At 39.2% G+C, this 23,688-nt stretch overlaps 1 protein-coding gene across 2 annotated transcripts in view; it reads left to right on the top strand.

Moving 5' to 3' along the window:
• Positions 1–23,688, top strand: part of PRIM2 (DNA primase subunit 2) — a 107,875-nt gene that overhangs the window by 8,818 nt on the left and 75,369 nt on the right. For both annotated transcript variants that reach the window (XM_068678287.1, XM_068678286.1), the window contains exons 6-7: positions 12,406–12,501; positions 13,355–13,492. In XM_068678287.1, the coding sequence (XP_068534388.1) occupies positions 12,406–12,501; positions 13,355–13,492 (234 nt within the window). The remainder of the gene's footprint in view (positions 1–12,405; positions 12,502–13,354; positions 13,493–23,688) is intronic.

The following is a 23,688-nucleotide window of genomic DNA, read 5'->3' as shown; positions in this document are numbered from 1 at the left end:
TCTATGTCTCTGACAATAACTGGCTTCAGCTTTTAGTTCTTGGCATTAGTTTGGGACAGTAATGAAATTGCTTTCTTGTTCTGTTTTGTCTAAAGCTTTCATAGAACCATAGAGTCACTTAGGTTGGAAAAGACCTCTGAGATCATCGAGCACAACCTGTAACCTAGCACTGCCAAGTCCCCCGTTAAACCATGTCACTAAGCTCTACATCTACGTGTTTTTTGAATACCTCCGGGGATGATGACTCAATCATTTCCCTGGGCAGCCTGTTCCAATACTTTACAACCCTTTCAGTGAAGAATTTTTTTCCTAATATCCAACCTAAACCTCCCCTGGTGCAACTTGAGGCCGTTTCCCTTCGCTTGGTGCTGTTTTGTGTAGTGTAACAAGTTTTTGGCTCTTAATCAGAATATAAAACAGCTTATTTGGCAGAAAAAAAGAAAGATTGCTTTAATAAAGTCCTGTTTTGACTGCAAATATTACAAAAATAATAGAAACTAGTGTGCTTTGTAGTATCTGGGAGCAGCTGTCTTAATTGGTTCATTTCCATTATTTATTGTCTAATGTAATACTGACAGCTTTTAGAAAATAAATGATTTCAGATTTGTGCTGTTCAGACACACGAGCTTTGATAGCTATATCTCTGCATTTTCGATTGGTTTTTAAAAATTAAAACTGATTAAATTTTGAAGATTTCTATCTGAAAATCATTTGCATGCCTTTCATGAATAGCTTCACCCACAAAATTGTCTTGACAGCTATCGACTCAATTCAGAATTTAGCCTGTGTTTTCTCAGGAAGCAAGTTCGAGTTGAACCATGGTGTCAAAAGCAATGTTTACAACATAGCCTTCTTTCCAGTGAGGAGAAAGACAAGGAAGAAATCTAGTTTTTGAACTTCAGAAAGTACTTAGAACTTTTAGGGTCGAATATAAATGATTTTATACACATGTACTCACTCTGTGATATGTTGTTGGATAGAAGTTTCATTTTCTTGTGCTCCTGAGAGTGGAAAAACACATGAATACGCACTCAGCCTTTGAGTATGTTGAGATGTGAGAGCTTCTTGCTTGTGTTTTTGTCTATGGCATTTCTTGCCACTTTAGTAGGGGACATTCAATGAGAGAAGAGGATTCTGCAATATAGTTTTCTCCCCCAGTGTACAAGAAATACCTGCTAACCAGTTTCTAAAGCTTGCTTATTTTTAGCCTGTACTCTTTAAGGCTATTCTTCCCTGATGTGTTGAATAGTTGCCACAACAGCAGAAGAATCGCGGAATGATTCAGGGGGTATTTCAGTGTGTTTCGAGTCTGTTCTGTAGACTCACAATGCACATATATTTCATGAATAAAAGAAAGAAAAAAGGTTTTGAAGGGATAGTGCTGTTACCATCATTTAAATAAATGTAGGAGCTTTTTACCTATAGCAGGTAATTTTCAGCTCTCAAGGCACATTAGTCTGTGTGTAAAGTCAGTGACATAGGGAGCATGGGAAACCCTTAAGCAGCACTCGAGGGATCAAGGCTGACATTGAAGGTGACAGAGCCCATCAAAGAGAATACACAAACACAGGTGTGCAGTTCAGATTTATATTAATTTAGGAGATTAAACCATTAGAATCTTACTAGAAATGAATAATTACAGCTGTGATGCCTGACAGTTTCAGGCAGTAAAAGCTATTAATATATTTTAAAGATATTTAAAGGGAAGTGTAGTGAATATTTTAAATACCCTAGCCATGGAAGGAAGTATTTTAATCTCAAAGTTTTTCAGTATATGAAATAATTATATAAAGTATATGGTTTTGCAGGTAAATGATGCTTGGTTGTTAACTGGGATTTTTTTATTTCTTGTGACACCTGAGGTTTTCCTTTATTTAATTTAGGGGTTCCCAATTGTGTTTCTGCCAGATTATGCTATATGACCACTTTAGAGTCAGTTGATGACGTTGTGCCCAGGCCCTGCTTTGTCATGAACCTTTATTGCTGGGGTTTGCTGGCTCTGCTTTTTCACATGCCCTGCTCTCCCTGTGCCCCTCATTCTTCCCCCTTCACCTGCATCAACTTTTTCATATTCTTCTTGTAGATGGTTACGTGTACCTGTATCAGAAACCCTTGAGAAATTACCACTCTGGGACTTTTTTGTTGTAATACTGCTTTTGAACCTTCATAGTGTGAGCTAAATCCTAGTTTATTCATCTGAACTTTTGGTGTTATAAGAATATTTATGGCAATTGTCGTTATACCAAGTTATTGTTGAAGAGCTTTCAGTGTGTCTGTAAGTTTAAGGAAAGCCACAAGGTGTCTGGATCAGCAGTGATCCTAGAAATTCCTGAATTAAGGTGTTGAGCTGGCTGTTGTTCATGTATTTGCTGTTACAGGACTCACAACTGGTTAATTAATTAATCACATTGATGACAACCTGAAGCCATAAAAGTGGAATAATTTCATTTTTTCCTTCACTCTCTGCTGTTGATCTTTTTCTTTCCCTTCAAAGCTGTGTCTGCATGTCACGTTACATGGTAACTCCTAGATCTTAGTCTGGGTGTTTACATGCTTCTGAAATAAAAATAGACCTCTAATATATTCAGCTTCTTTCAGCCACTTAAAGGTGTTTTGTAAGTGATGAGAATACTCTTTTAGAGTATTCTTTGCTCTTTTTATATATGCCAACTTGTCATTTAAAGCATTAAAAGAGAAATTGGGTCAAAAAGTATCTAGCCATACTGGTCTTTTGGGTTTGCTCAGTAGTTAGAAGTAGAGTCCCCTGGATTGGTGACTGACATGTCAGTTACCGTGCATTAGTATTCGAGTAATATTGCCTTAGAAGGAAATGTCACTAGCAGAAGTCTAAATTGGCTTTCTCTTCAGTCCTTGTCCATTTAATTTATATGTTAATTCCTATAATCATTAACACTTCTTTCTTTCCATGCGGTTGACTTTGTCCTCAGCTGTTGCTCGATCCTTCTGTTTGCTAAAGTAACAACGAGCAGAACCTGCCTCTTTGCAGCCCTCTTCATAGAAGTGTCACTGTAGGGGCTGTCACTGAACTGTCTAATTTGTCTTTAGACAACTGCCGTGTTCTGGGGCTTTTAACTTCTAGTTCCTGGAATGGCTCATTTTATCATTCTCTTCTGTTTCTCTTTTTTTCTGTTTTTTTTTAGTTGTGAAGTAACCCTCTGTAACTGACCCAGCTCATTTTTTTGCATTCATCCTTCCTGTGTACAAAGCTCTGTAGCAGCAATGCCCGATTTTGCTCTTAAACTCCAGGAGATTCTTCTGCTCCTGCATGGACTCCTCAGGCTGCAGCGTGGAGATCTGCTCCATGTGGGACCCATGGGCTGCAGGGGGACAGCCTGCTCCACCAGGGGCCTCTCCACAGGCTGCAGGGGAACTGCTGCTGCGTGCCTGGAGCATCTCCTGCCCTCCTGCTGCACTGACCCTGGGGGCTGCAGAGCTGCTTCTCTCTCATTTCTCACTCCTCTCTCCCTGCTACTGTAGCACAGCAGTTTTTTTTTTTTCCTGTTTCTTAAATCTGCTCTACCAGATCACAGTATTCCAGCTGAACCACTACTAATGCTAAAATGATACAGAGACAAAATTCATGTATCGTCCTTATTTTTTTTTTTAAAATCTTCAATATTATAATAGAGCAGCTCCCAACCTTGGAGATGGGGAGTTTTCACTCAACTCCTTTTTTCAGAGCACCCAGTCGATCAGCTTTTCCTGTTTGTACAGAGTTGGCTTAGAGACAGAGCCCTGCAACTTCGGTAGTGAAATACAGCCTTCATTTTTAGTGGAGATTCTCTCTTCTGATCCCGTTCTCTAGAGGCCTTGCAGTATCCCAGGTCTCATGGCAATTAAAGGTGCACCCTGTTCCTGTTGTAATGACCAGGTTGGTAACTAAAATATCAAATAGCAAGTACTGGGCTGGATGCTTGCAGAATTTGGCTTAATCCTCCTTTCTGTTTTTGAGGTCAATTTTTCCATGCATGCTTTTTCCAATTGGTTTTGTGCCCAGGACGTTGATTTGATCTGCTTTATTTGTTTGTGAAAAGTGTCAGATGAGAGTGACTTTAAGGGCTCTGGACACAATATAATGTTTGCATTTTTCCCATCCCGGAGGTTCTGCTGCACTTTCATGGAGGCAGCGAGATTGGCTCAGCACAGGTTGGCTTTGACACATCCAGGTGGGCCGATAATTGTCACCTGTGCTATCAGATACTTTGTTTTATTGCTGTATCTTTCCAAGAATTGAACTTGATATACTGGAATGCAGAATAAAATGTAAAGTTTTATCTCAGAATGTATTTTACTGACATTCTGGTGATTGCCTTGATTATTCTGATCTCCTGTGACCGTTCTTTCATCTTGTCTTCAGGCTATTGGCTCCTTGAAATGTAGCTCCTTGTTGTTGCTTCCTCAGGAAAATGAAAATTAAGAATTACAATCATGTCCTTATCTGCTGTATAAGGATGATGTGTAATTGAATTTAGACTCCCTGTAATGTTTCTATTTTGTATTATTTGTTCTGCACAGTGAAGAAAGATAAACTTCAAAGCGTGCTTTCTTCTCTGATATGTTTTTCTCTGTTGCTGTTACCTCTCCATAGAGCATGAAAGATCCTGTTTAAATCATCTGAGAACTCCTTTACCTCTGAAAAGCCTCTTGAAATCTAAAGAAGGATTACGTCTTTTTTTATAACTTCTAGGATAGATGCTTTAATTTTACCACAACTGGCAGTTTCCCAGAAATAACTATTTTTTTTTTTTTATTGCTGTTATGAAATGCACTGTTTTAACAAAATGCTTTGTATCCCAGTAATGGGGAAGGAACAGCAGGTGGGAGCAGTCAGCTGGGGGAGCCCATGCTCTGTATGCATCGCTGGCATTTGAGAGGAAAGAATAAGAACTGCGAAATAAAAGGAAAGAGCAAAATGCATTAGTGGAGCTAATTTTTTTTTTTTTTTTGCCATTGTGCTTCTTTGATGTTGAAGTTAAAGTGCTTTTTTTAGCAGCTTTAATCGGTAGAAATTAAACTTCTTTAATTTCCATTTTTATGATCACAGCATTCCTGTGAGAGACTTTCTGATTATTACTGTTATGCTTTCTTCAGAAAGCATTTATCTCAGTAGTGGGGCAGATGGATAAATATTTGTGGTGTAGCTTCGTGGAGAAATGTTTAATGGCTGCCTTTTTAGAAGGTAGGGAAGAACCTGAAGTCAGATTTGGATTAATGAGAATGGGACTAGTTTGTGTCCTCAAGTACAGATACAGGTGAAGAAAAATAGTCAATATTGTGTCTGTCTACTGAAAGGTCATGGCTGTAATTAGTCATTTTGATGCCAGGTGTATAAACCATGATGTTCTTCTCTTTGGGTTTATAGCTTTGCATTTCAGAGGCTTCAAATAACATTTCTGCCGTTCCCGAACAGAATGGGGAGGAATGCTTAAAAGTAAAAACTGTCTAAAGCCTAAATTTATGGTATGGAAACATGTCAAGCTCAAACAGTAGCTGTGTTCAAGTAGGCTGCAGTTTGTGCTTGTAAAGGAAATGGCTCAGAATTTTACCTTCGTTTCCTGCTACTTGGATCTTTTTTCCATTTGTGTGAAAGCCAGCAATACTTGTACAGCTGCTAGCAAAGGTCAGAAAAAATACATGGCTGAGTGGGGAACAGTGTCTTATTGTCGTTGTAAGCTAAAAATATATGTTTTCTGCCACACTTAAAGTCATAATAGAAACAAAATTGTATGCGGAAAAGCTTAAGGATGGTTGAAGTGCTGGAGTTTGCTACGGCAGTGAAACCTACACCATGAGCACTTCAAAAAAATGTGACAGGTTACTTTTCATCCTCAAGTACCTCTTTGCAAAGGAAGTAATTTCTCTGTTTAATCATTCGAGGGTCAGAAGATGGATTCGACTTAAATCGAGTGAAAACAACCAGCTCCGTTGTCGCAGACAAAAATTGGTTCTTGGCCCTGATAGAGAGAGAAACGTGCTGATCTCTAAGCCTGTGGCTACTTGCAGTTGACTGAAGTCATGTTTTAGGGGAAGAAGACCCCCAGGAGACCTCCCTCCCTCCTTCCTCAGCACTGTTAGCAGCAGGGGACTCAGCCAGTTCAGCCAGCAGGTGGTACTCTTGGGCTGCTCTGCTGCAGTCCCAGGCTTGGAAGCCCGACTGGCAGCTCTGTTCGCAAAGTAATAGCACAGCAGTGTTTTTTCCAAAGCAGTCTTACTGACCGGCTGTATGCCTTATTCCCAGCTCATCTTAAAATAATTGGCTTGACTGCAAAGCAACTTGAGTTTTTTAGCGAGTTAATGTTATAAGGGTTGGGGAGATGGGGTAAAACATAGATAAAAAATGGCCATGTTTAGACTTAAAGCTAATTGTAGTATTCTCTTACAGACATTTTTAATAGAGCTTAATTCACAGGTGAATATAAGCACATCTCGTAAATCTAAGAGGCAGAATTTTTGAATGGAAGGAGGGCAGAACATGCACTTGCCACTGTTTTTGTATTGACAGGATGAATGAGGAGAGGTCTATATTTATCCTTTTAATGATCCCTTGAACTATAAGCACGGCTTAGCTTCTCCACGACTAAACAAGCATTTTGCTGCAATAATTCTACTTGCATATATTTATTTGCACATATGGTGTTGGTGATGTACTATAAAATGGTGGAATTAAATAAGGAATAAATGTGATTGAGGAATATAGAGCTGCTGGGGACGTCCCTTTTCACCTTCGTAAACATACGAACAACAGTTTATGTAAATTATGCAAAATGCTAATTAAAAGTTTTGATTTGGTAATCATTGAAGTTTGATTGGAAACAGATGCTGATTATCTGCCGAAATCTAAACGGACCCTTGTAAGTTAGCTTTTATTGCTTAAAATTGACTCGTGAAACTAATTAAAGTCAAGCTAAAACAGAAACCGTACAGCTAAGTCACTTATGACCCTCTTAGTGGACCATGATTCTTATTAAACAGCTTCGTGCAGTTCATCATTTCGATTACAGTAGACTCCAAAGGCCTTACTTAAGGTTGAGTTCTTCTGTACTGGATACTGTGCACACTCTTTTTGCTTTGAAATATGGATTTTTCCTGCTTTGAAAAAGTTATGTGCTTGGAAATAAAAATTGCAGAAAAGGCTGCTATAAAAATGAGATGATAAATACATTCTTCCACTTAATCTAGCTGAAAACAACTAGACAGCGGCGTTCGGAGTACAGTTTGAATCCGGAGCTGCCTCGTGTTCTGCTGCAAGCCTGGCATCCTGAAGTGAGGTGAAATGGCAGCTGTGCCAGAAATGCAGGGCAGGATGGGCGTCTTCTGCACCATGTTCTTCAGCTTATAGCAGGAGAGGTGGAAGGGGAACGGGCACTGGTTGTGTGCTGATGTGCTCTAATGCTCTGCGGTTGACCAGGTGACACTTGACTGCCATTATCTGATGGCTTGGAAATGAAAAAACAGCAAGTCCTAACCTGATCCTTGGAGATCCTCAGTTCTTAGCAAGTGGCAATTTTGGATTTTATTGGAAGGAACCTACTCTAGACAAGGAGGAGGATCTCACAAAGTGTCCTCTCTTTCTATAAATATTTTGGTCATTCTGTTTGGCCATAAAGGAAAAGAAAACTGGGTAATCAATAGTGGCTGGTCTCCCCCCGCCCCCAATGGTATCCGTATGTTACTCCAAAACCTTTACTTTCTTCTTAAGTGTCAAGTTGTCAAGTTTTTTTTTGTAGTGGTTAAGAGTGATTCCAAAATGAATGTATTCTTCACGTAGCAGTGAGTGCAGTAAATTTGGAAATGTTTATTTTGTTCTTTGATACAGCTGCGTGAAAGCTGATAGGATAATTTGGGCAGTATGTAATTAAGCTGCAAGTATGACTTACTCACTGGTGTTTTGGATAAAAGCTTCATAAAAGCTTCTGCAAACACAGAAATGCTCTTCCCTGCTAATCCAGTGATTAAATCTAGATAAACATTTGTTAACAAGTTTCTGTAAAATTAGTCTGACGTTAGCTTTCTGATTTGTAAACAGAGGAAAATCTGTTGCCATATTTCTCATAAGTTTTCAACATAAGGTTTTTAACTAAAAGAGGAGAGATTTGCTTTAGAGGTTAGAAGGAAATTTTTCACTGAGAGAAGGATTTTCATAGTTGACAATGGTCCTTAAAATGTCTTTCCATGCCCACTGTTGTCTTTGAAATAAATACAACTGCATGAATGTATGAGAGTACATAAAGCCAAGTGCAGCCCTTTATATTTATACAGATGCCTGCAACTGAACTGGAGCTAAAATAGTAAGTTCGAGTACCATGGGAAATAGAAATTTCTTCTCACTTCATCTGTGTCTGGCCAAAATGGACTTTCTCTCTTAAGAAGCCTTCTTGTGAGATTGGCAAACAGATTTGGGAGCCTCTGGAATGTTTTATTTCAGGCTTTTCATGCTCTAGGACATTTGGGCGTGATTTCCTTCCATAACCAAGTGGAAGTTAATTAACTACTTGAATACACTTTAAACTTAAACTTTAAACAGTATGTAAGCTAGTATGGTGGTATTCTAGTAGTAGCTTACTTTGTGCAGTGCTGTGTGCTAATGGAAAAGATTGACTAAGAAAGATAGTTTTGTCTCTTTGATACTTAAAATCGCAGTATAATAATACCGAGAGACTGACACTATCGCTTTTCGAGAAGGGTATTACGCTATTTAAGCACTACCTGCTCAGTAACTAAAAGCAAGCTTTAAAACTTGCACTCTCCATAGACACCAGTGACATGTGCCTGTAAATACCTGGGGCTGAGTCCTGGAAAAGGAAGAGAAGTTCTTGTTCTCTCTTGGGAGATGTAGTAACAGCACAGTTAGGAAGCGTGGTGCACAGTAGTATAATGGGTGAATGTGTCTTTATCCCTTCCTTAAAACAGTAGGGATGTCACATTTATTTGAAGTTTTTTTTTTTTTTTTTTTTTTTTTTTATAACCTCACTACTAAAGTTTGTCTAACCAAGTTCTACATCTTGAATAATTCATCTTTCGATCTGAGTTTCTGTGTCTCTGTTTCCAGGATAATTCTGTGATCAAAATCAAAGAATAAACTGTATATAGTAAGCAAGAAAACTGGAAGCGATGCAACTTGTCCTAGATCATTGTTTCCTTCCTTATTTCCTTCTCATGCTGCTGCCTTTTTTTGTTTTATGTCTTGTTTTTTCTCATTTTTCCAAGTCTCAAAGACTTGCGATGAGTTGCTGGACCGTTTCAAGCTACGGTATGTGACCTGCTGTCACTGAAAAGGGAAAAGCCTTCTCCTGGCGTTATTGTTCTTGCTTTTGCCTTGGGCAGACTTGGTAATGAGCAGTTGCAGTTTAAGAAACTGGCAATGAGCTCGGCAGGCAAAGCTGGTGAGTTGTTTTCTGTGGGTACACAGGTTGCATCAGGTCCGTGCGGAGGGTGAGCTGGGTGCCAGAGGCAGAGTGAGGAGAGGGCAGAGCTGCGTGGCTATGGGGAGGAGAACAAGCCCTTGGTGCTTTGCTCTTGGGTCAGATTGGGTGCTTTGTGCAACTTAAAATTCAGAATTGCTCAGTAAAATCTGCCCAGTTCTGCTTGCTAATGCCTTTTTTTTTTTTTTTTTTTCCTTTTTGTGCCACCCTCAGAAGACTTCTGTTGATCTTCTTTTATCTCTGGAACATCAGAGTATTTTGTCTGTGAACATCTTTGAGTGCTGTCGAAAGTTAAGCAGTCTGTTTATCTTTCTGATCTTGATTAGAGTCTTAAAAGCTGTATTTAAGTGTCTTAATTTTTTAATGATTACTGGAATGTATTAATGCAGGTGGCGTTTTAGATACAGAATTACTGAACGTACAAAGCATAGTGTTGCTTTAAAAGAAAGAAAAGCTTTTCCAGCCTGCACGAACCAAGAAAAAATGGGATATATGTCTCATGATGCTCCATGTATGGATGTGTATGTATCACCTACATTTTAGATTATAATGTGGTAGTTATTTTCATGACATTACACCTTCAATCAATTTTAAATTATTTTATGTTTTAAAAAAAGTGCAGTCCTTAATGCCTATGCAAGGTTATTTTTAATGTTCCACTCTTTAGGGAAGGAAGTTTTATTTTTATGTGCTTTAACTGCCATTAATGTGTTCTGGAGTTTTCACCCAGCTTTAGTTAAGGGCTTAGGATATCCCTGTTTCCTCTTCTGCTCTCCATTAGCTGAAAAAAGGAGAGCAAGGGGAATTTGGTCACAAAGGGAGGTGGAGTGTTCGTAGGGCTGCTGTAGAATACTGAAATGTTTTTCCTAACCTCCAAGGTATTGGAGGCTCTGAGAAGTAAATTATTTAACAGCTTCATAAGCATTATTTACTATTAAAATAAATATGTTTTATAATAATACTTATTAGTGTTTAAAAAACTATTTTTTACAGTTGTATTTGTGGACAGGGCTGTCAAACTTATCCAAGACTTCAGTCCTGGCCTATTAACCTGTTTTCTTCTGGAGTTTTCACCAGGATCACTCTTACCCAACAGTGTGATTTTTTTTTTTTTGAAGGTGAGATGCAAGAAAATGTGCAATCACTGGGATTTGCATCTGCACAAATTTTAGACAGTTGATTACAAATAAAGAAGGATCACGACAACTCATGAGGCTTGGATGGAGTCAGTATAATTGTTTCAGGAGTATATTAAAAATTAAAATTGAAGGTAATATGGAGTAAGATGGCTCTGTGGATTAAAATCAACTAATTGATTGTTTCAAAAAGCAAAAGAAAGCAGTTACTGCCTTTCCCTGTTTTCAGTCTTCCCCCAGTTTGCAATCCTGACTATAAAACAGTAAGTGCACTGTGTTTTAATGACTTCCTACTTAAACAAATAAAACCAAACCACCACCAAAAAAAACACCCAAAACACCCAAACCAACCAGCCAAACAAAACTTTCTTGGCTTGGCTGCCCCTCCCCTCCCATGAGACTACCCTAGAAGAAGCGATATATTGTCCTGCTTTTTTTCAAAGACTGTTTTACTATGGGGTTGGAATGACATGGACATGGTAGACTGGGCTCTCAAGCTATTTCTATCTGCAAGTGTACCATATATTTAGAAATCACAGAACTGTTAGGTTTGAAAAATGGAAATCACTATTTTGGAACTTTGGTCTATAATGGGTGAAAGCTCGCAGGCCGATATGGTGACTTAGGCTGACACAAGATAATGAGATTTACCCAAGGAATACATCGTTTAAAAGTAATAGAAATGTTTTGGTAGCACGCAGTGACGTTTGTGTATAGTTTCAGAGTGTTGTGCTTTAAAAGCTGGAATTGTTCTTCTCAAAGACTAACAAAAATCAGGTCATTAATGAGAGTATTGTTGTGGACTGTTTTCCTTTATTGTTTCTACAAACTCAATCAATTGGTTTGGTACAGCTACTTTGTTAAAGAAAAGTGATTTACTTACAGGCTCTTTTTTTTCCTGACTATTAGACTTTCATATGCAGAAATATAATGCTACTGCGGATTTCCTCTGCCTTCCAAGTTACATTCTTCTGTCTTGCTGACCACGTTATGGATGGATGGAATCATTAAAATGTTCTAATTTAAGTGTGGCTTTTCTCCCATGTTTTGGTGCTGTTCAAAACCTATGTTATTAAGTAGTTGAAGAACATAATATGTATGTATTTGTATATGTCTGTATTTGCATATTTGTATTCAATAAATTGCTGTTAGGAAATGTAGTATTTTTCATGATTTTTGTTTCAAGTTAGAAATTTTTTCTAAGTACTTCAAGACGTTAAATTAGAGTATTGCTGCATAATTCTCTAAACCTGTGAAAGCACTAACACATGGTGAACAATAAATGTCCCATTGTCCTCATTCTCGAAGAAAAAATCCATACGTATATGATCTTTTAAAACTCTGGTTTTAAAAATGAGCTGATACTGGTACTTTAAAAAATCTAAGATAATTGTTTAGGATTGTAAAACAATTTTGTCTTTCCAATTGCCATTCAGTTACCATGCTTTGTTTTAGTGAATGCAGTAAATCTAGATATAACCAGGGATCATCACAGAGGCTGATTTTAGAGAGGCCAATTTTTGAAAAGCATGCTTTTTTTTTTTTATACTTGTGTTAATGTATAAAGTATTGTTTTTGTATTATACTTTGAAGTCTGTATTACTACTTTAAAAAGAATGTCATTTCACACTTTTGACCACTAATGCTTTGCTGGTTTATGCCTAATTATTAGAGATCACTTTTTGAATATATAATTGTTCATTTTATCTTACCAACTGAAAAAATGATATATTTACAGATCAAGTCATCTTTTAGCTCATTTAAAAAACAAAAAAAAGGTGTATTTGAAGTATTTCAGTGGTTTTAAAAGAAGTTTTTTATTTTAGATTAGTGAAGACCTGAAAAATGAATTGGCAAATGAACTGTTTACATCAACCCCTGGCTTCACTATGACTAAAGTAAAAGAACAAATGTTCTATAAGGTAAGTAGATAATAAATAAGTGCAACAAACTTACGTTCTCTTTAAAACTTCGAGTTACTAATTTTAAGGTTATACAGTACTATTATGAACAGTAAATCAAAATATCTAAATTAACTGAGACTAATGAGAGTTCTTTTTCACGTCAGTATGAGGGTAGAGGGAGAATGAAGGGAGCTTCAGACTACCATTAACATCTTCTGTCAGCCCCTGTCTTTCTTGACAAAGAAGGTCTTCTGTTTTAACGTGTCCCAGACACATCACTTGACTTAACTGGCTGACAGACTGTCGTGACTGAGGCATTCTCAAATACCTGTTACTGAAACTAGGTTTAGTCTGGTATTAGTGTGAAATACTTTATGGAAGCGATCAAGAAGAGAAGAAAGAAGTGATTGAAAGTTACATGATCATAGAATTGTTTAGGTTGGAAAAGACTTCTAGGATCATCAAGTCCAATCGTTAACCTAGCACCACCAAGTCAACCACTAAATCATGTCCATAAGCACCACATCTACACGTCTACACCCAGCCTGTACTGACATTGGGGTTTTCCCCATCCCAGATGCAGGAACTTGCATTTGCCTTTGCTGAACTTAATCTCAGGCTGGTCATTGTAGATACAAATTCTAAGGTAGCTTGTATAGCCTAGTTGTATGACTTTCTGTAAGCAAATAATATTTTTCCATCAGAAATCAACATTTGCTTTCAGAAACCTTTGTGTTTTGCCTAGAGCTTTGTTAAAAGACACAGAATGACCTAAAGCTCTACTGGTCCATATTGAATCCTAGGGTTGTACTAATTGTTACTGCACTGTTTTTGCTATTCTACAGTTGTTTTTTTTTCTTCACTTTCTCAGGTTGGACTTTCAGATGCTGTTGATCTATTCAGAGCCAGAAGAGTGTTTATTAAAGATGGCTTTGCATTTGTGCCTCTTAAGGACATTGATGCTATTGTTTTGAATAACTACAGACAAAAGTTATCTAAAGCACTGGCGGTAAGTCTGATTTTACAAGTTTTGTTGCATTGTTTAATGATGATCTTGAACAGTAGCCATTTGGATTTAAAACATATCAATTTGTTTTTGTCAAACTCTATCAAAAGTGCCTACAGATCAAAACAAAACAAAAAAGCCCTTCAGTAATGAACTGAGAGAATAAGCTGAGTTTCTTAATTTTAAATGGGATTTATCATACCTACAATATTAATTGTAAAGAATTTTCAAGTAAAGGATTTTAAAATTATTTCCTATATACGAGTAATGTGATTCTTCACTCAAAATATTACCCCAGTAACATCTGTTTTCTTTGTATCAATGTTTTCCACAAGATTTTGCAACTTTTTTTTTTTTATTTGATTTGATTGATGCCCCATGAGCCTTTGATTTTCCAGGCTACTTTATAAGGAATTCATTTAATCCAGATTAACTCATTAGAGCCAATAGCTGCTTTATAATAAAGAACTACTTCTTTCTCATCCCCCATAATCATAGTTTAGAAATATTAACATTCTCATGGGTCTTTATCATTATCTTCTATAGAACTGGTATGTTTAAAGTTACTGCATTATTTCAGGCTTGCATTATTTTTTTTGTTTTATGATGTAAGTTTTTTTTTTTTTTTTATTATCATTCCCCATATTTTCAGAGTAAGAAATAATAGATTAGTGATTCCTGTCCTATTTCAAAACTGAAGTCATGGGCTTCTGATTGCTAATTGAGTTTGTGAAAGCACATCGAATAAGCTGTTCCAGCAAATTTTAACCTGTACAGTGCACTGGTGAGGGATGTTGGTGATGCTATTAAATTTAGTCTTTCGGAAATGAAGGCCAAATATCCAACATGTTCTACAGGTGTCAATCTAATGTTATTCTGTCATATCAAACAACTGAATATACAACTGGAGTATTACATTTGGTGGCTGGATAATTAGTGTAGTTTTCAATGGAACAAAACCATAACAGATCAATTACACCCACATAAAATTCTAAGTATTTCTGTTTCAGATTTTGGGGCTACACTATTCTCATTTAAGCATACATTTCTCTCTAACTTGTGATTGGAAGTTGTTTTCTGCAATATCATATGCTTTGTGCAATGCTATGGTTTAAAAAAAAAAACCACAAACATTTCAGTGAAAATGTAAGAATATACTGTTAAAGAAAAGATTGTACATAAAGGGTCTTTTTTGCATAAAAGGCGATAGTAGTTGCTGTTCCACAACAAAGGAATTAAGAGGATAATCTTTAGCAAAGCACCTTTCTTGCTCAGCATTACCTGAAGTGAAGAGATGCATTTCTATTGAAATTATAACAGTCACATGCTTTTAGTAGCATTTGTGAAAAGTAGTTGTTGAAGTATTATTTGGACTGGGCTTAAGTTCTTCCTATATAGCTGGTTTAGTATTGCTTAGCAATGCTTTTTGTAGCACATGGGTGTTTGTATGTCTGCTGCTGCAAAGAAAATGAAGAAACATGCTGAATTCAGGCTCTGTGATTATATGGAGCTCTTCATGACTTGCTACAGAAGTTGTGCATAAAGGCTAGAGTTAGCTAAGAAGCATCACTAAACAGCATCATTGATTTGTCATTTAATCTGTCTGCTAATGAATGGATTTGACAATAGTACTACAATGAGCATATGTATGTATGCTTTTGGGAGTCTCTTTTAGTGTTTTTTTGCATCATCTGGTTATTTATGCTTTGTTCTCAGAACTTTCTTATAGACAATCCTTCTTTGATTAGAATTTGATAATTAAGGACCTTAATGATGCGATAATCCAAATTAGACTCAGATGCTGTTTCTAAAGATGGGATTTGCCATCACTGCGTAACATCAAAAAATTAGGATGAATATTCTATCTTATATGTGGTAGTTGCCTCCTAGGCTTTTGGACTGTCTGTTACAAGCTTCTAAGGGAGAAAATGCCCTCAATATAGGTAGTGGAAAGATGGTCTTTCTTTCAGGTATGTAGTTCTGAGGAATCTTTCTGTGCTTATGGTTCTCATTAGCCATTCAGTTTTTAAATGCTAAAGAAGCACGATTTCTTAATTTTTGGTCGTTTGAATGGTGTTACTGATTATATGTACTCTGTATGTTTTGGAACCAGGAGGTTCTCTGGTGCTACGCGCAAGGAGTTGCATGCATACATTTTTGGAAGGAGATATATACAGCAATTATTTTATGATGAAGGCCTGCCCTGCCTTCTCTAAGATGCTCTGAAGCTGTTATACCCTAAGGTCTTGTAGTATGAACTACATTCTCAGCTCACCAAAGCACTGAACGGTTGGAGTGGTGGCCTAGCCTTACTGTGGTGCCTGCTGAGGCCACTGCCCACCTGTGTGTTACGGAGTGGTTCTGGCCAGGCTTCTGAAGGAAGGGGAATAGCATCTGGGTGAACAGAAGGAATAAATTGTTGGTACTGATGTCTGAGAGAATAGTAAATAACTCACAATACATACTTTTAAAAAGGTTTTATGTTCACACAAATTCGTTTTGGCTGGAGTTGTGCTTCAGTTGCTTACTAGTCAACTCCACAAAGCAGTCATGTGTTGTTTCATTCTGTTAAAAATAAGTTTAACATCTTGAGTATGCCTCCATTCTTTGAGGCTCATCAATAGGGGGAGTTCATACTATTCAAGCCTTCTTGATGGTTGCAAATGCAACTGAAGCTCATTATACGTGCAAAATCAATACTGCAAGGCCCTTCTTTCTGTTTTTTCTGACCCATCCATTGGTAAATGATTGCCTTTGTCCCATTAATGATGATTAAACAGTAGAAAGCCTAAATATTTTCTGTTGTTCCTCTAAGTTGTAATATTAGCTCTACATTTGTTTTATAACTTCAAGCAAACTTTTATTAATTCAAATTGCGTTATGTTTTATTCATGAAGACTTCACTGGGTTTACGCTGACACGCAAATGTTTCTGCAGTAATACTGTGCTGTGTTTTGATTTTCATTTCAGTTACGGTGACGCAGAGAACTTAGGCTCTGAAATTATTAGCAGTGCTGGATCTTTTTTGAGGATAGCAGCTTTAACTTCTGATTTCTTGAATCAAGCAACTTGGAATTTGACTTCATACTGCTTTAGCAGTTGTCTGGCTTGTTTCTACTGGAGCTGATGTTGGACAAGTTTGCCTCCACAATTGCAGTCTTGTGTGATTAACCAAAATATATTTATATTTTATAAATACATCAACACAAAAAGGAGGACTAGGGAGAATCTCCATCCTTTACTGGATGCAGGGGGAAACTTAGTTACAAGAGATGAGGAAAAGGCGGAGGTGCTTAATGCCTTCTTTGCCTCAGCCTTTAGCAGCAAAACCGGTTGCTCTCTGGATACCCAGAACTGGTGGAAGGGGACGGGGAGCAGGATGTGGCCCTCACCATCCACGAAGAACTGGTTGGTGACCTGCTACGGCACCTGGATGTCCACAAATCGATGGGGCCGGATGGGATCCACCGAAGGGTACTGAGAGAACTGGCAGAGGAGCTGGCCAAGCCCCTATCCATCATTTATCAGCAGTCCTGGCTATCGGGGGAGGTCCCAGCTGACTGGCGACTAGCAAATGTGACGCCCATCCAGAAGAAGGGCCGGAGGGCAGACCCGGGGAACTACAGGCCGGTCAGTTTGACCTCAGTACCAGGGAAGCTCATGGAGCAGATCCTCTTGGGAGTCATCATGCGGCACTTGAAGGGCAAGCAGGCGATCAGGCCCAGCCAGCATGGGTTTATGGAAGGCAGGTCCTGCTTGACGAACCTGATCTCCTTCTACGACAAAGTGACGCGCTGGGTGGATGAGGGAAAGGCTGTGGATGTGGTCTACCTTGACTTCAGCAAGGCTTTTGACACCGTCTCCCACAGCATTCTCCTCAAGAAACTGGCTGCTCTTGGCTTGAACTGGCGCACGCTTCGTTGGGTTAGAAACTGGCTGGATAGCCGGGCCCAAAGAGTTGTGGTAAATGGAGCCAAGTCCAGTTGGAGGCCAGTCACTAGTGGCGTCCCCCAGGGCTCGGTGCTGGGGCCGGTCCTCTTTAACATCTTCATCAATGATCTGGATGACGGCATTGAGTGCACCCTCAGTAAGTTTGCAGATGACACCAAGCTAGGTGCGTGTGTCGATCTGCTCGAGGGTAGGAAGGCTCTGCAGGAGGATCTGGATAGGCTGCACCGATGGGCTGAGGTCAACTGTATGAAGTTCAACAAGGCCAAGTGCCGGGTCCTGCACCTGGGGCGCAATAACCCCAAGCAGAGCTACAGGCTGGGAGAGGAATGGTTGGAGAGCTGCCAGGCAGAGAAGGACCTGGGAATGATGGTGGACAGTCGGCTGAATATGAGCCAGCAGTGTGCTCAGGTGGCCAAGAAGGCCAACGGCATCCTGGCTTGTATCAGAAACACTGTGACCAGCAGGGCTAGGGAGGTGATCGTCCCCCTGTACTCGGCTCTGGTGAGGCCGCACCTTGAGTACTGTGTTCAGTTTTGGGCCCCTCGCTACAAGAAGGACATCGAGGTGCTTGAGCGGGTCCAAAGAAGGGCGACGAAGCTGGTGAGGGGCCTGGAGAGCAAGTCCTATGAGGAGCGGCTGAAGGAGCTGGGCTTATTCAGCCTGGAGAAGAGGAGGCTCAGGGGTGACCTTATTGCTCTGTATAAGTACATTAAAGGAGGCTGTAGCGAGGTGGGGGTTGGCCTGTTCTCCCATGTGCCTGGTGACAGGACGAGGGGGAATGGGCTAAAGTTACGCCAGGGGAGTTTTAGGTTAGATGTTAGGAAGAATTTCTTTACTGAAAGGGTTGTTAGGCACTGGAACGGGCTGCCCAGGGAGGTGGTGGAGTCACCATCCCTGGAAGTCTTCAAAAGACGTTTAGATGTAGAGCTTAGGGATATGGTTTAGTGGGGACTGTTAGTGTTAGGTTAGAGGTTGGACTCGATGATCTTGAGGTCTCTTCCAACCTAGAAATTCTGTGATTCTGTGAATTCTGTGATTCTGTGAAAATGGCTGTACGGATGGATGTGTCTCCCACCTGATGAAAGCGTTGCAGTGTTCAATGTGAGCTCCCTTGTCCTTGTCATGTCTCATCCCCAGGACTGACATAATCTTTAAAGGTGCATTTAGTTTTTTTGAACTACTTTTTTAGTAGCACCACTTAGTGTCAGGTATAGCCTGTCTTCCTGTGTGATTGAACAGGATCCTTTATATAGATTATGGTGTTAGATTGAGCATGTAAAATGCTCTTTTCTTTGAAAAGAACAGGGGTAGTCTTGACTAAAGCTGTGAGCTGGGTGTGTGTGTCAGGGTGCTGCGGGGCGGCCTCTGTGAGGAGAGGCCAGGGCTGCCCCGTGCCAACCCCAGCCGGTTCCAGCCGGCTCCAACAGCCCCACCGCAGGGCACAGCAGCCAAAATGGTGGTGCCTCTGGGGAACGTATTTAAGGAAGGGTAAAAGGGAACCAAAAGGCACGAGGGAGGGAATGCCAAGGTCAGAGGACGAGCTTTGTGACACTGCAGCAGATGTTCATGGCACCTATGGAGGACCGCGCTCTGGAGCAGGGGGATACTCCCTGAAGGAACTACAGCTGGTGGAACCCATGCTGTAATAATTACTTCTTAAAAATATTATTCCTGAAGAAACCGTGGCCAGTGGGAGAGAGCCCATGCCAGAGCAAGATTAAAATGTGACGGGGTGGGAGCAGCGGAGAGGAGCTGGTCTGTACTGACCATAACTTCCTCTGCTCTGCTTGGGTCAGGAGTCTGGACTGAAGGAGTGTAGCCCATCTCGAAAGAGAGGGGAGGAAAGGTTTATGGCCTGTCTTTGTTTTTCTATGCAAGTCATTTTTCATTAGCAGTAAACTAAATTAATTTTCCCCAAGTCAAGTCTGTTTCGCCTGTATTGCGATTTCCCTGTCTTTACCCTGACCCACGAGCCTTTTCACAGAATCACAGAGTAGCCGAGGTTGGCTGGGACCTCTGAAGATCACCCAGTTCGACCCTCCTGCTGAGCAGGATCCCCTAGAGCATGTTGAGCAGGATGGCATCCAGGCAGGCTTTGAATATCTCCAGAGAAAGAGACCCCACAGCCTCTCTGGGCAACCTGTTCCAGGGCTCTGTCACCCTCACGGTAGAGCAGTGCCCTCTCATCCTGCTGTCTCCCCTGTCCTGGTGAGGAGGGGGAGTGAGGAGTGGCTGGGTGTGTGGCTGACCTGTAGCTGAGGACAGCCCACCATAACCAAAGGTTTCAGTCCCTGGCCTTGTAGGCCTGCTGAGGTTGGCTACTAGAGAAAAGGAGGCTTGGCACTCTGGTTCCAGCACACATAGCAGTGTTAGTTCAGCTTCCTGGTGTTGTTGACTCCTCTACTGAAGCAGTTCTTTGATAAATTCCAGAGATGGGGATAATAGATACTGTAAAACCTGATTTTGACTGGGATGCTTGTGCTCGTGGCAGATGTTTGCCTGAACTAGAGTGAATCATAATGTAATTTTTATCATAATGAGTGTTACAGCTCAGAGAATGTTTAGTCTTTAAGTTTTAGTGCTTGTTAAATGTTACATTGTTAAGCTATAAGCAAATGCTTGAAAATGTAAATATTCCTGTTTAACATGAATGATTTCATTGTGGGTTTGAAGAGTTTACTTCACAAAGACTTGTAATTATCTTTGGTTGCAATAACCGAGCTTTACACTCATTGCCTGATGGCAGTTTTTCAGTGGAATGCCATATTTGTGTTAAAACCCAGGCCCATTTCCCCCATCTCGAGCCTATCAGTTGAAGATATAGCTTGTGTGGTCTTTGTATTATGAGTCTACTGCAATAAGTTGCTTTTGTGAAAATACTTTGTCAGAACATCACATAGGATCTAACTTTATGCAAATTAAACTATTGACTAAAAATAAACTGCGAGAATTCAAGATTCCTGTTGTGATATGTATAATCTTGATAGCATGTTTTCCTCCTAACTTGATAAGAGCACGCTTTTTACCTTGCAGTGTGACCTTGTTAATCTGATCAAATGTCTACAAATCAATTTTTGAGGGCTTAGTGCAAAAGGAAGGCATCATTGGCTTTTTCCAATTTTTATCTATTTTTTTTTTTTGTTTATTCATTTTGCCGCTTAGGATGTGATCTTCAAAATTGTTAGAAATATTGATCAAGTAAGTTGCTTTTAGTTTTACTAATAATTCTGGTGATTTGTCCTTTAAAATTAAACATCAGTCAAATACACAATTCTGGTTGATGTATGCAGTGTGTTCAAAGAACCTGCTAATCTGGGACTTAGCGGGTTCTTTACACCACCATAACACCACCTGCAAAACATTTTCTTCCTAAAACATGTACGTTTTCAAGCAGTGAAGCAGAAGGCTTTATGTAGTGGCATTAATGCTGAAAAGGTATGATTAATGATGGTCTTGTCACTTGAAATTCATTTCAGGTATTGTGTTCCCAGTGTTAACTTAAAGTAATTCACTGTAACATAAATGGATGATTTTTATAATATGCACATACAAGGTTAGTAAGGTAATAACTTTGGCACCATAGTGTAAAATGTGATTACAGTGACTTTGTCCTCTGAATCTCCCACGTGAAAGTTTTGCTGTGAGAGTTTTGCAGAGAAGAAGCTGGTCTTCGTTTCTTAATATTTTATTGTAAGGTTGTATAAGGAACAGCTCTACTAAAGAAAATAGTGGCGTTTGGGATGAGAGAAAGACAATCAAGGGAAGCAACTTTGCTTGTGTGATTCTGTGTCAGAGACCTCGTTCCTGTATGCAGAATAGATACCTGCAAGGTAGTGAAAACATTGCACTTTTCCTTGTGGACTGACGTTTTACTGTGTCCCCTTAATCGTTCCATTGTTGACTGTTTCTCTGAAATCATTATATGCCATTTTATCCCTTCTACTAATTGAAGGATGTGTTTATTTTAGCAACGTATTGGTTTCTAGCCTAAAGTAACTATTAAAAACATCAGGAGGCTAAATGAAATTGACTTCATTCAGTGTTTTGGCTTCCTAATTCTCCTATCTGCTACTTGCGTTTACTACAAAGTATAAGATTTTTGGTAAATACTAAATGTGCCTTTGCTGTCTAAACCATTGCTGTGGTCTCTTTGCATGGGTCTTGTTTGGTTTGATTCAGATGGAACTAATCCCATCCTCAAATGAACTGAAGTATTTTGTGGTAGTAAAATAGCAAATCAAGGTGTACATGAATTGAAATGCGTGGAAGGTTTGCTTAACTTTTAGTTACTCCTTAAATTTCAGAAAAATATTTTTGGAATAGAATACACAAGCAGGAAATACAATTTATATCTATTTTGTGTAATAGAGGTAATAACCAGGAAATACCTCAGTTAATATAATGTTTGTTTAATGTCACAGGACAACGATTATCTAACAATTTATTAACATGCTGAAACAGTAATTTGAGAGTGATGCACTCTAGTCAGTAAGAATGAAATGTAGAGGCATATGAGGTCAATAAGTAGACCCAAGTGTCTGTTTTTAGTATGATTCTGTGTTAGAAATTGAAGTTTTCTCCTGACTTTTTTTTTTCTTATGGCTGCCTGTGACCCATAGAGAGTATCTAAGTGATAGCAGAAGTAGCGTTTGTTTGGAGTTGGTTTACAGCAGAATTAATGACAAGTTACCTTGTGAACTGCCTGTTTCGTGGAGAAAACTGCTTAACTTTTCAGAAGGGAGCTGACAAGTGATCTAGCTGATGTTTGCTTTGGACCACGAATGGAGCAGGACTCCAGTGACCAGGAGAGCCATCTAAACTGCCAGTGAAGATGTACCTTGTGTCTTCCTCAGCATCCCAGTGTTTCACTGTGGGCTGAGACTGATTTGTGTATGCAGTTGTTTCCACTGGAAAACAATTTGTATGTCTCAACAATGCTAACTGAATCCCTTCCACTCTAGTTGAGCTTTGAATTGCCCATGAGCCTATACGTTAATAGAGATGAGAAATCCCATTATTGAGATCCAAATTTCAACCACTTACCAGTTTTGTATATGATTCAAGAGGCACAATTTAGCTACCATTACCATGTGCAATTAATCATAAAATTCTCTCGGAATGAATATATCAAATCTTTGCATACAACTGCAGAATCCTGTAAAGGAGCATCAATCTTTGATACTCTTTGTCTTAAACAATTCTTTCAAGTGCTGCAGTTGATAGGCTGCTTTTAGAAGAGAACAGTTACTCCCCGGGCTTAAAGAATGGATTCTTAAATCGGTGATTGTTGAAAAGCAGTATTGCTACCTCACTGAAACATTTAAACAAACATGGTCAAGTCCTGACAGTTACTTTTTATGACGTTTTTGAAGTGTGTGCCACTTTTGTCCTAAACTTTCAAGTTGTTTATGGCTTAAATCTTCCAAGTACTTATGCTAGCTTACTTATTCTTTCCCATTCCAAAAGAATGTACGTAATGCTCTTATTCTTGCTTGCTTCTTTGTTTAGTTGCTCGACCAACTCATCTCATCACTTGCCTATTTCTTAAAGCTGGAGTTCTTCCTCCTGCTTCAGCTCATCATCCATTCTGTTCTGCTAATCTCAGTAGTTCACGAGAATTTGTTTTGTGCTTCTGTTTTTCTTCATTATGTTTTGAAGTGCTCACCTTGTGTTTGCTTTTCAAAGCGATTCTTTTCCTGTTTTGCTTATTTGCTAAAAGCTACTCTGAAAAAAACTTTCTGAAAGCTTTGCAACGCAATCCTCAAAAAATCTATAATCACGGGAAAAACATAAAGAGTAGATGCACCTGTATTCATTCATTATTCATCGCCTCTATTGTCTAACCTGTGTTTTTCATGTTCCTCGGTTAGATGTTACATTCTGGGTAGCATATCATGCATTTTTATAAGCCTACCAAACAGGTATCCCCAAAGTTGCACCTTGTTTATAAAAAGTTCTTAATATCCCACCAAATACAGATGCTCATAAGACTGGCTGTTTCAAATAGTCACAGCAAAATGACCAAGTCTTGTAGCTGTACAAATCAACGTGTTCAGCAGTGCGTGTCAGACTGGGCACTGAAGGAAGAGCTGGAGTCCAGGAAGTTACCAGATTTAATATGCAAATTATTTTGAGACCTAAATTCAGCTGTAGTGTTTGCAGTTTTGGTTGCAGTCGTGTTTGTGTGAAGCCAAATTTTCTTGGGTTAAAAGCAAAAAAGGCTGCAATAAACGTAGAATGCAGAAGGA

The sequence above is a fragment of the Anas acuta genome, chromosome 3 (assembly GCF_963932015.1).
Source record: "Anas acuta chromosome 3, bAnaAcu1.1, whole genome shotgun sequence".
Taxonomy (NCBI): Eukaryota; Metazoa; Chordata; class Aves; order Anseriformes; family Anatidae; genus Anas; species Anas acuta.
This window is presented reverse-complemented; position numbering and strand designations above follow the sequence as displayed.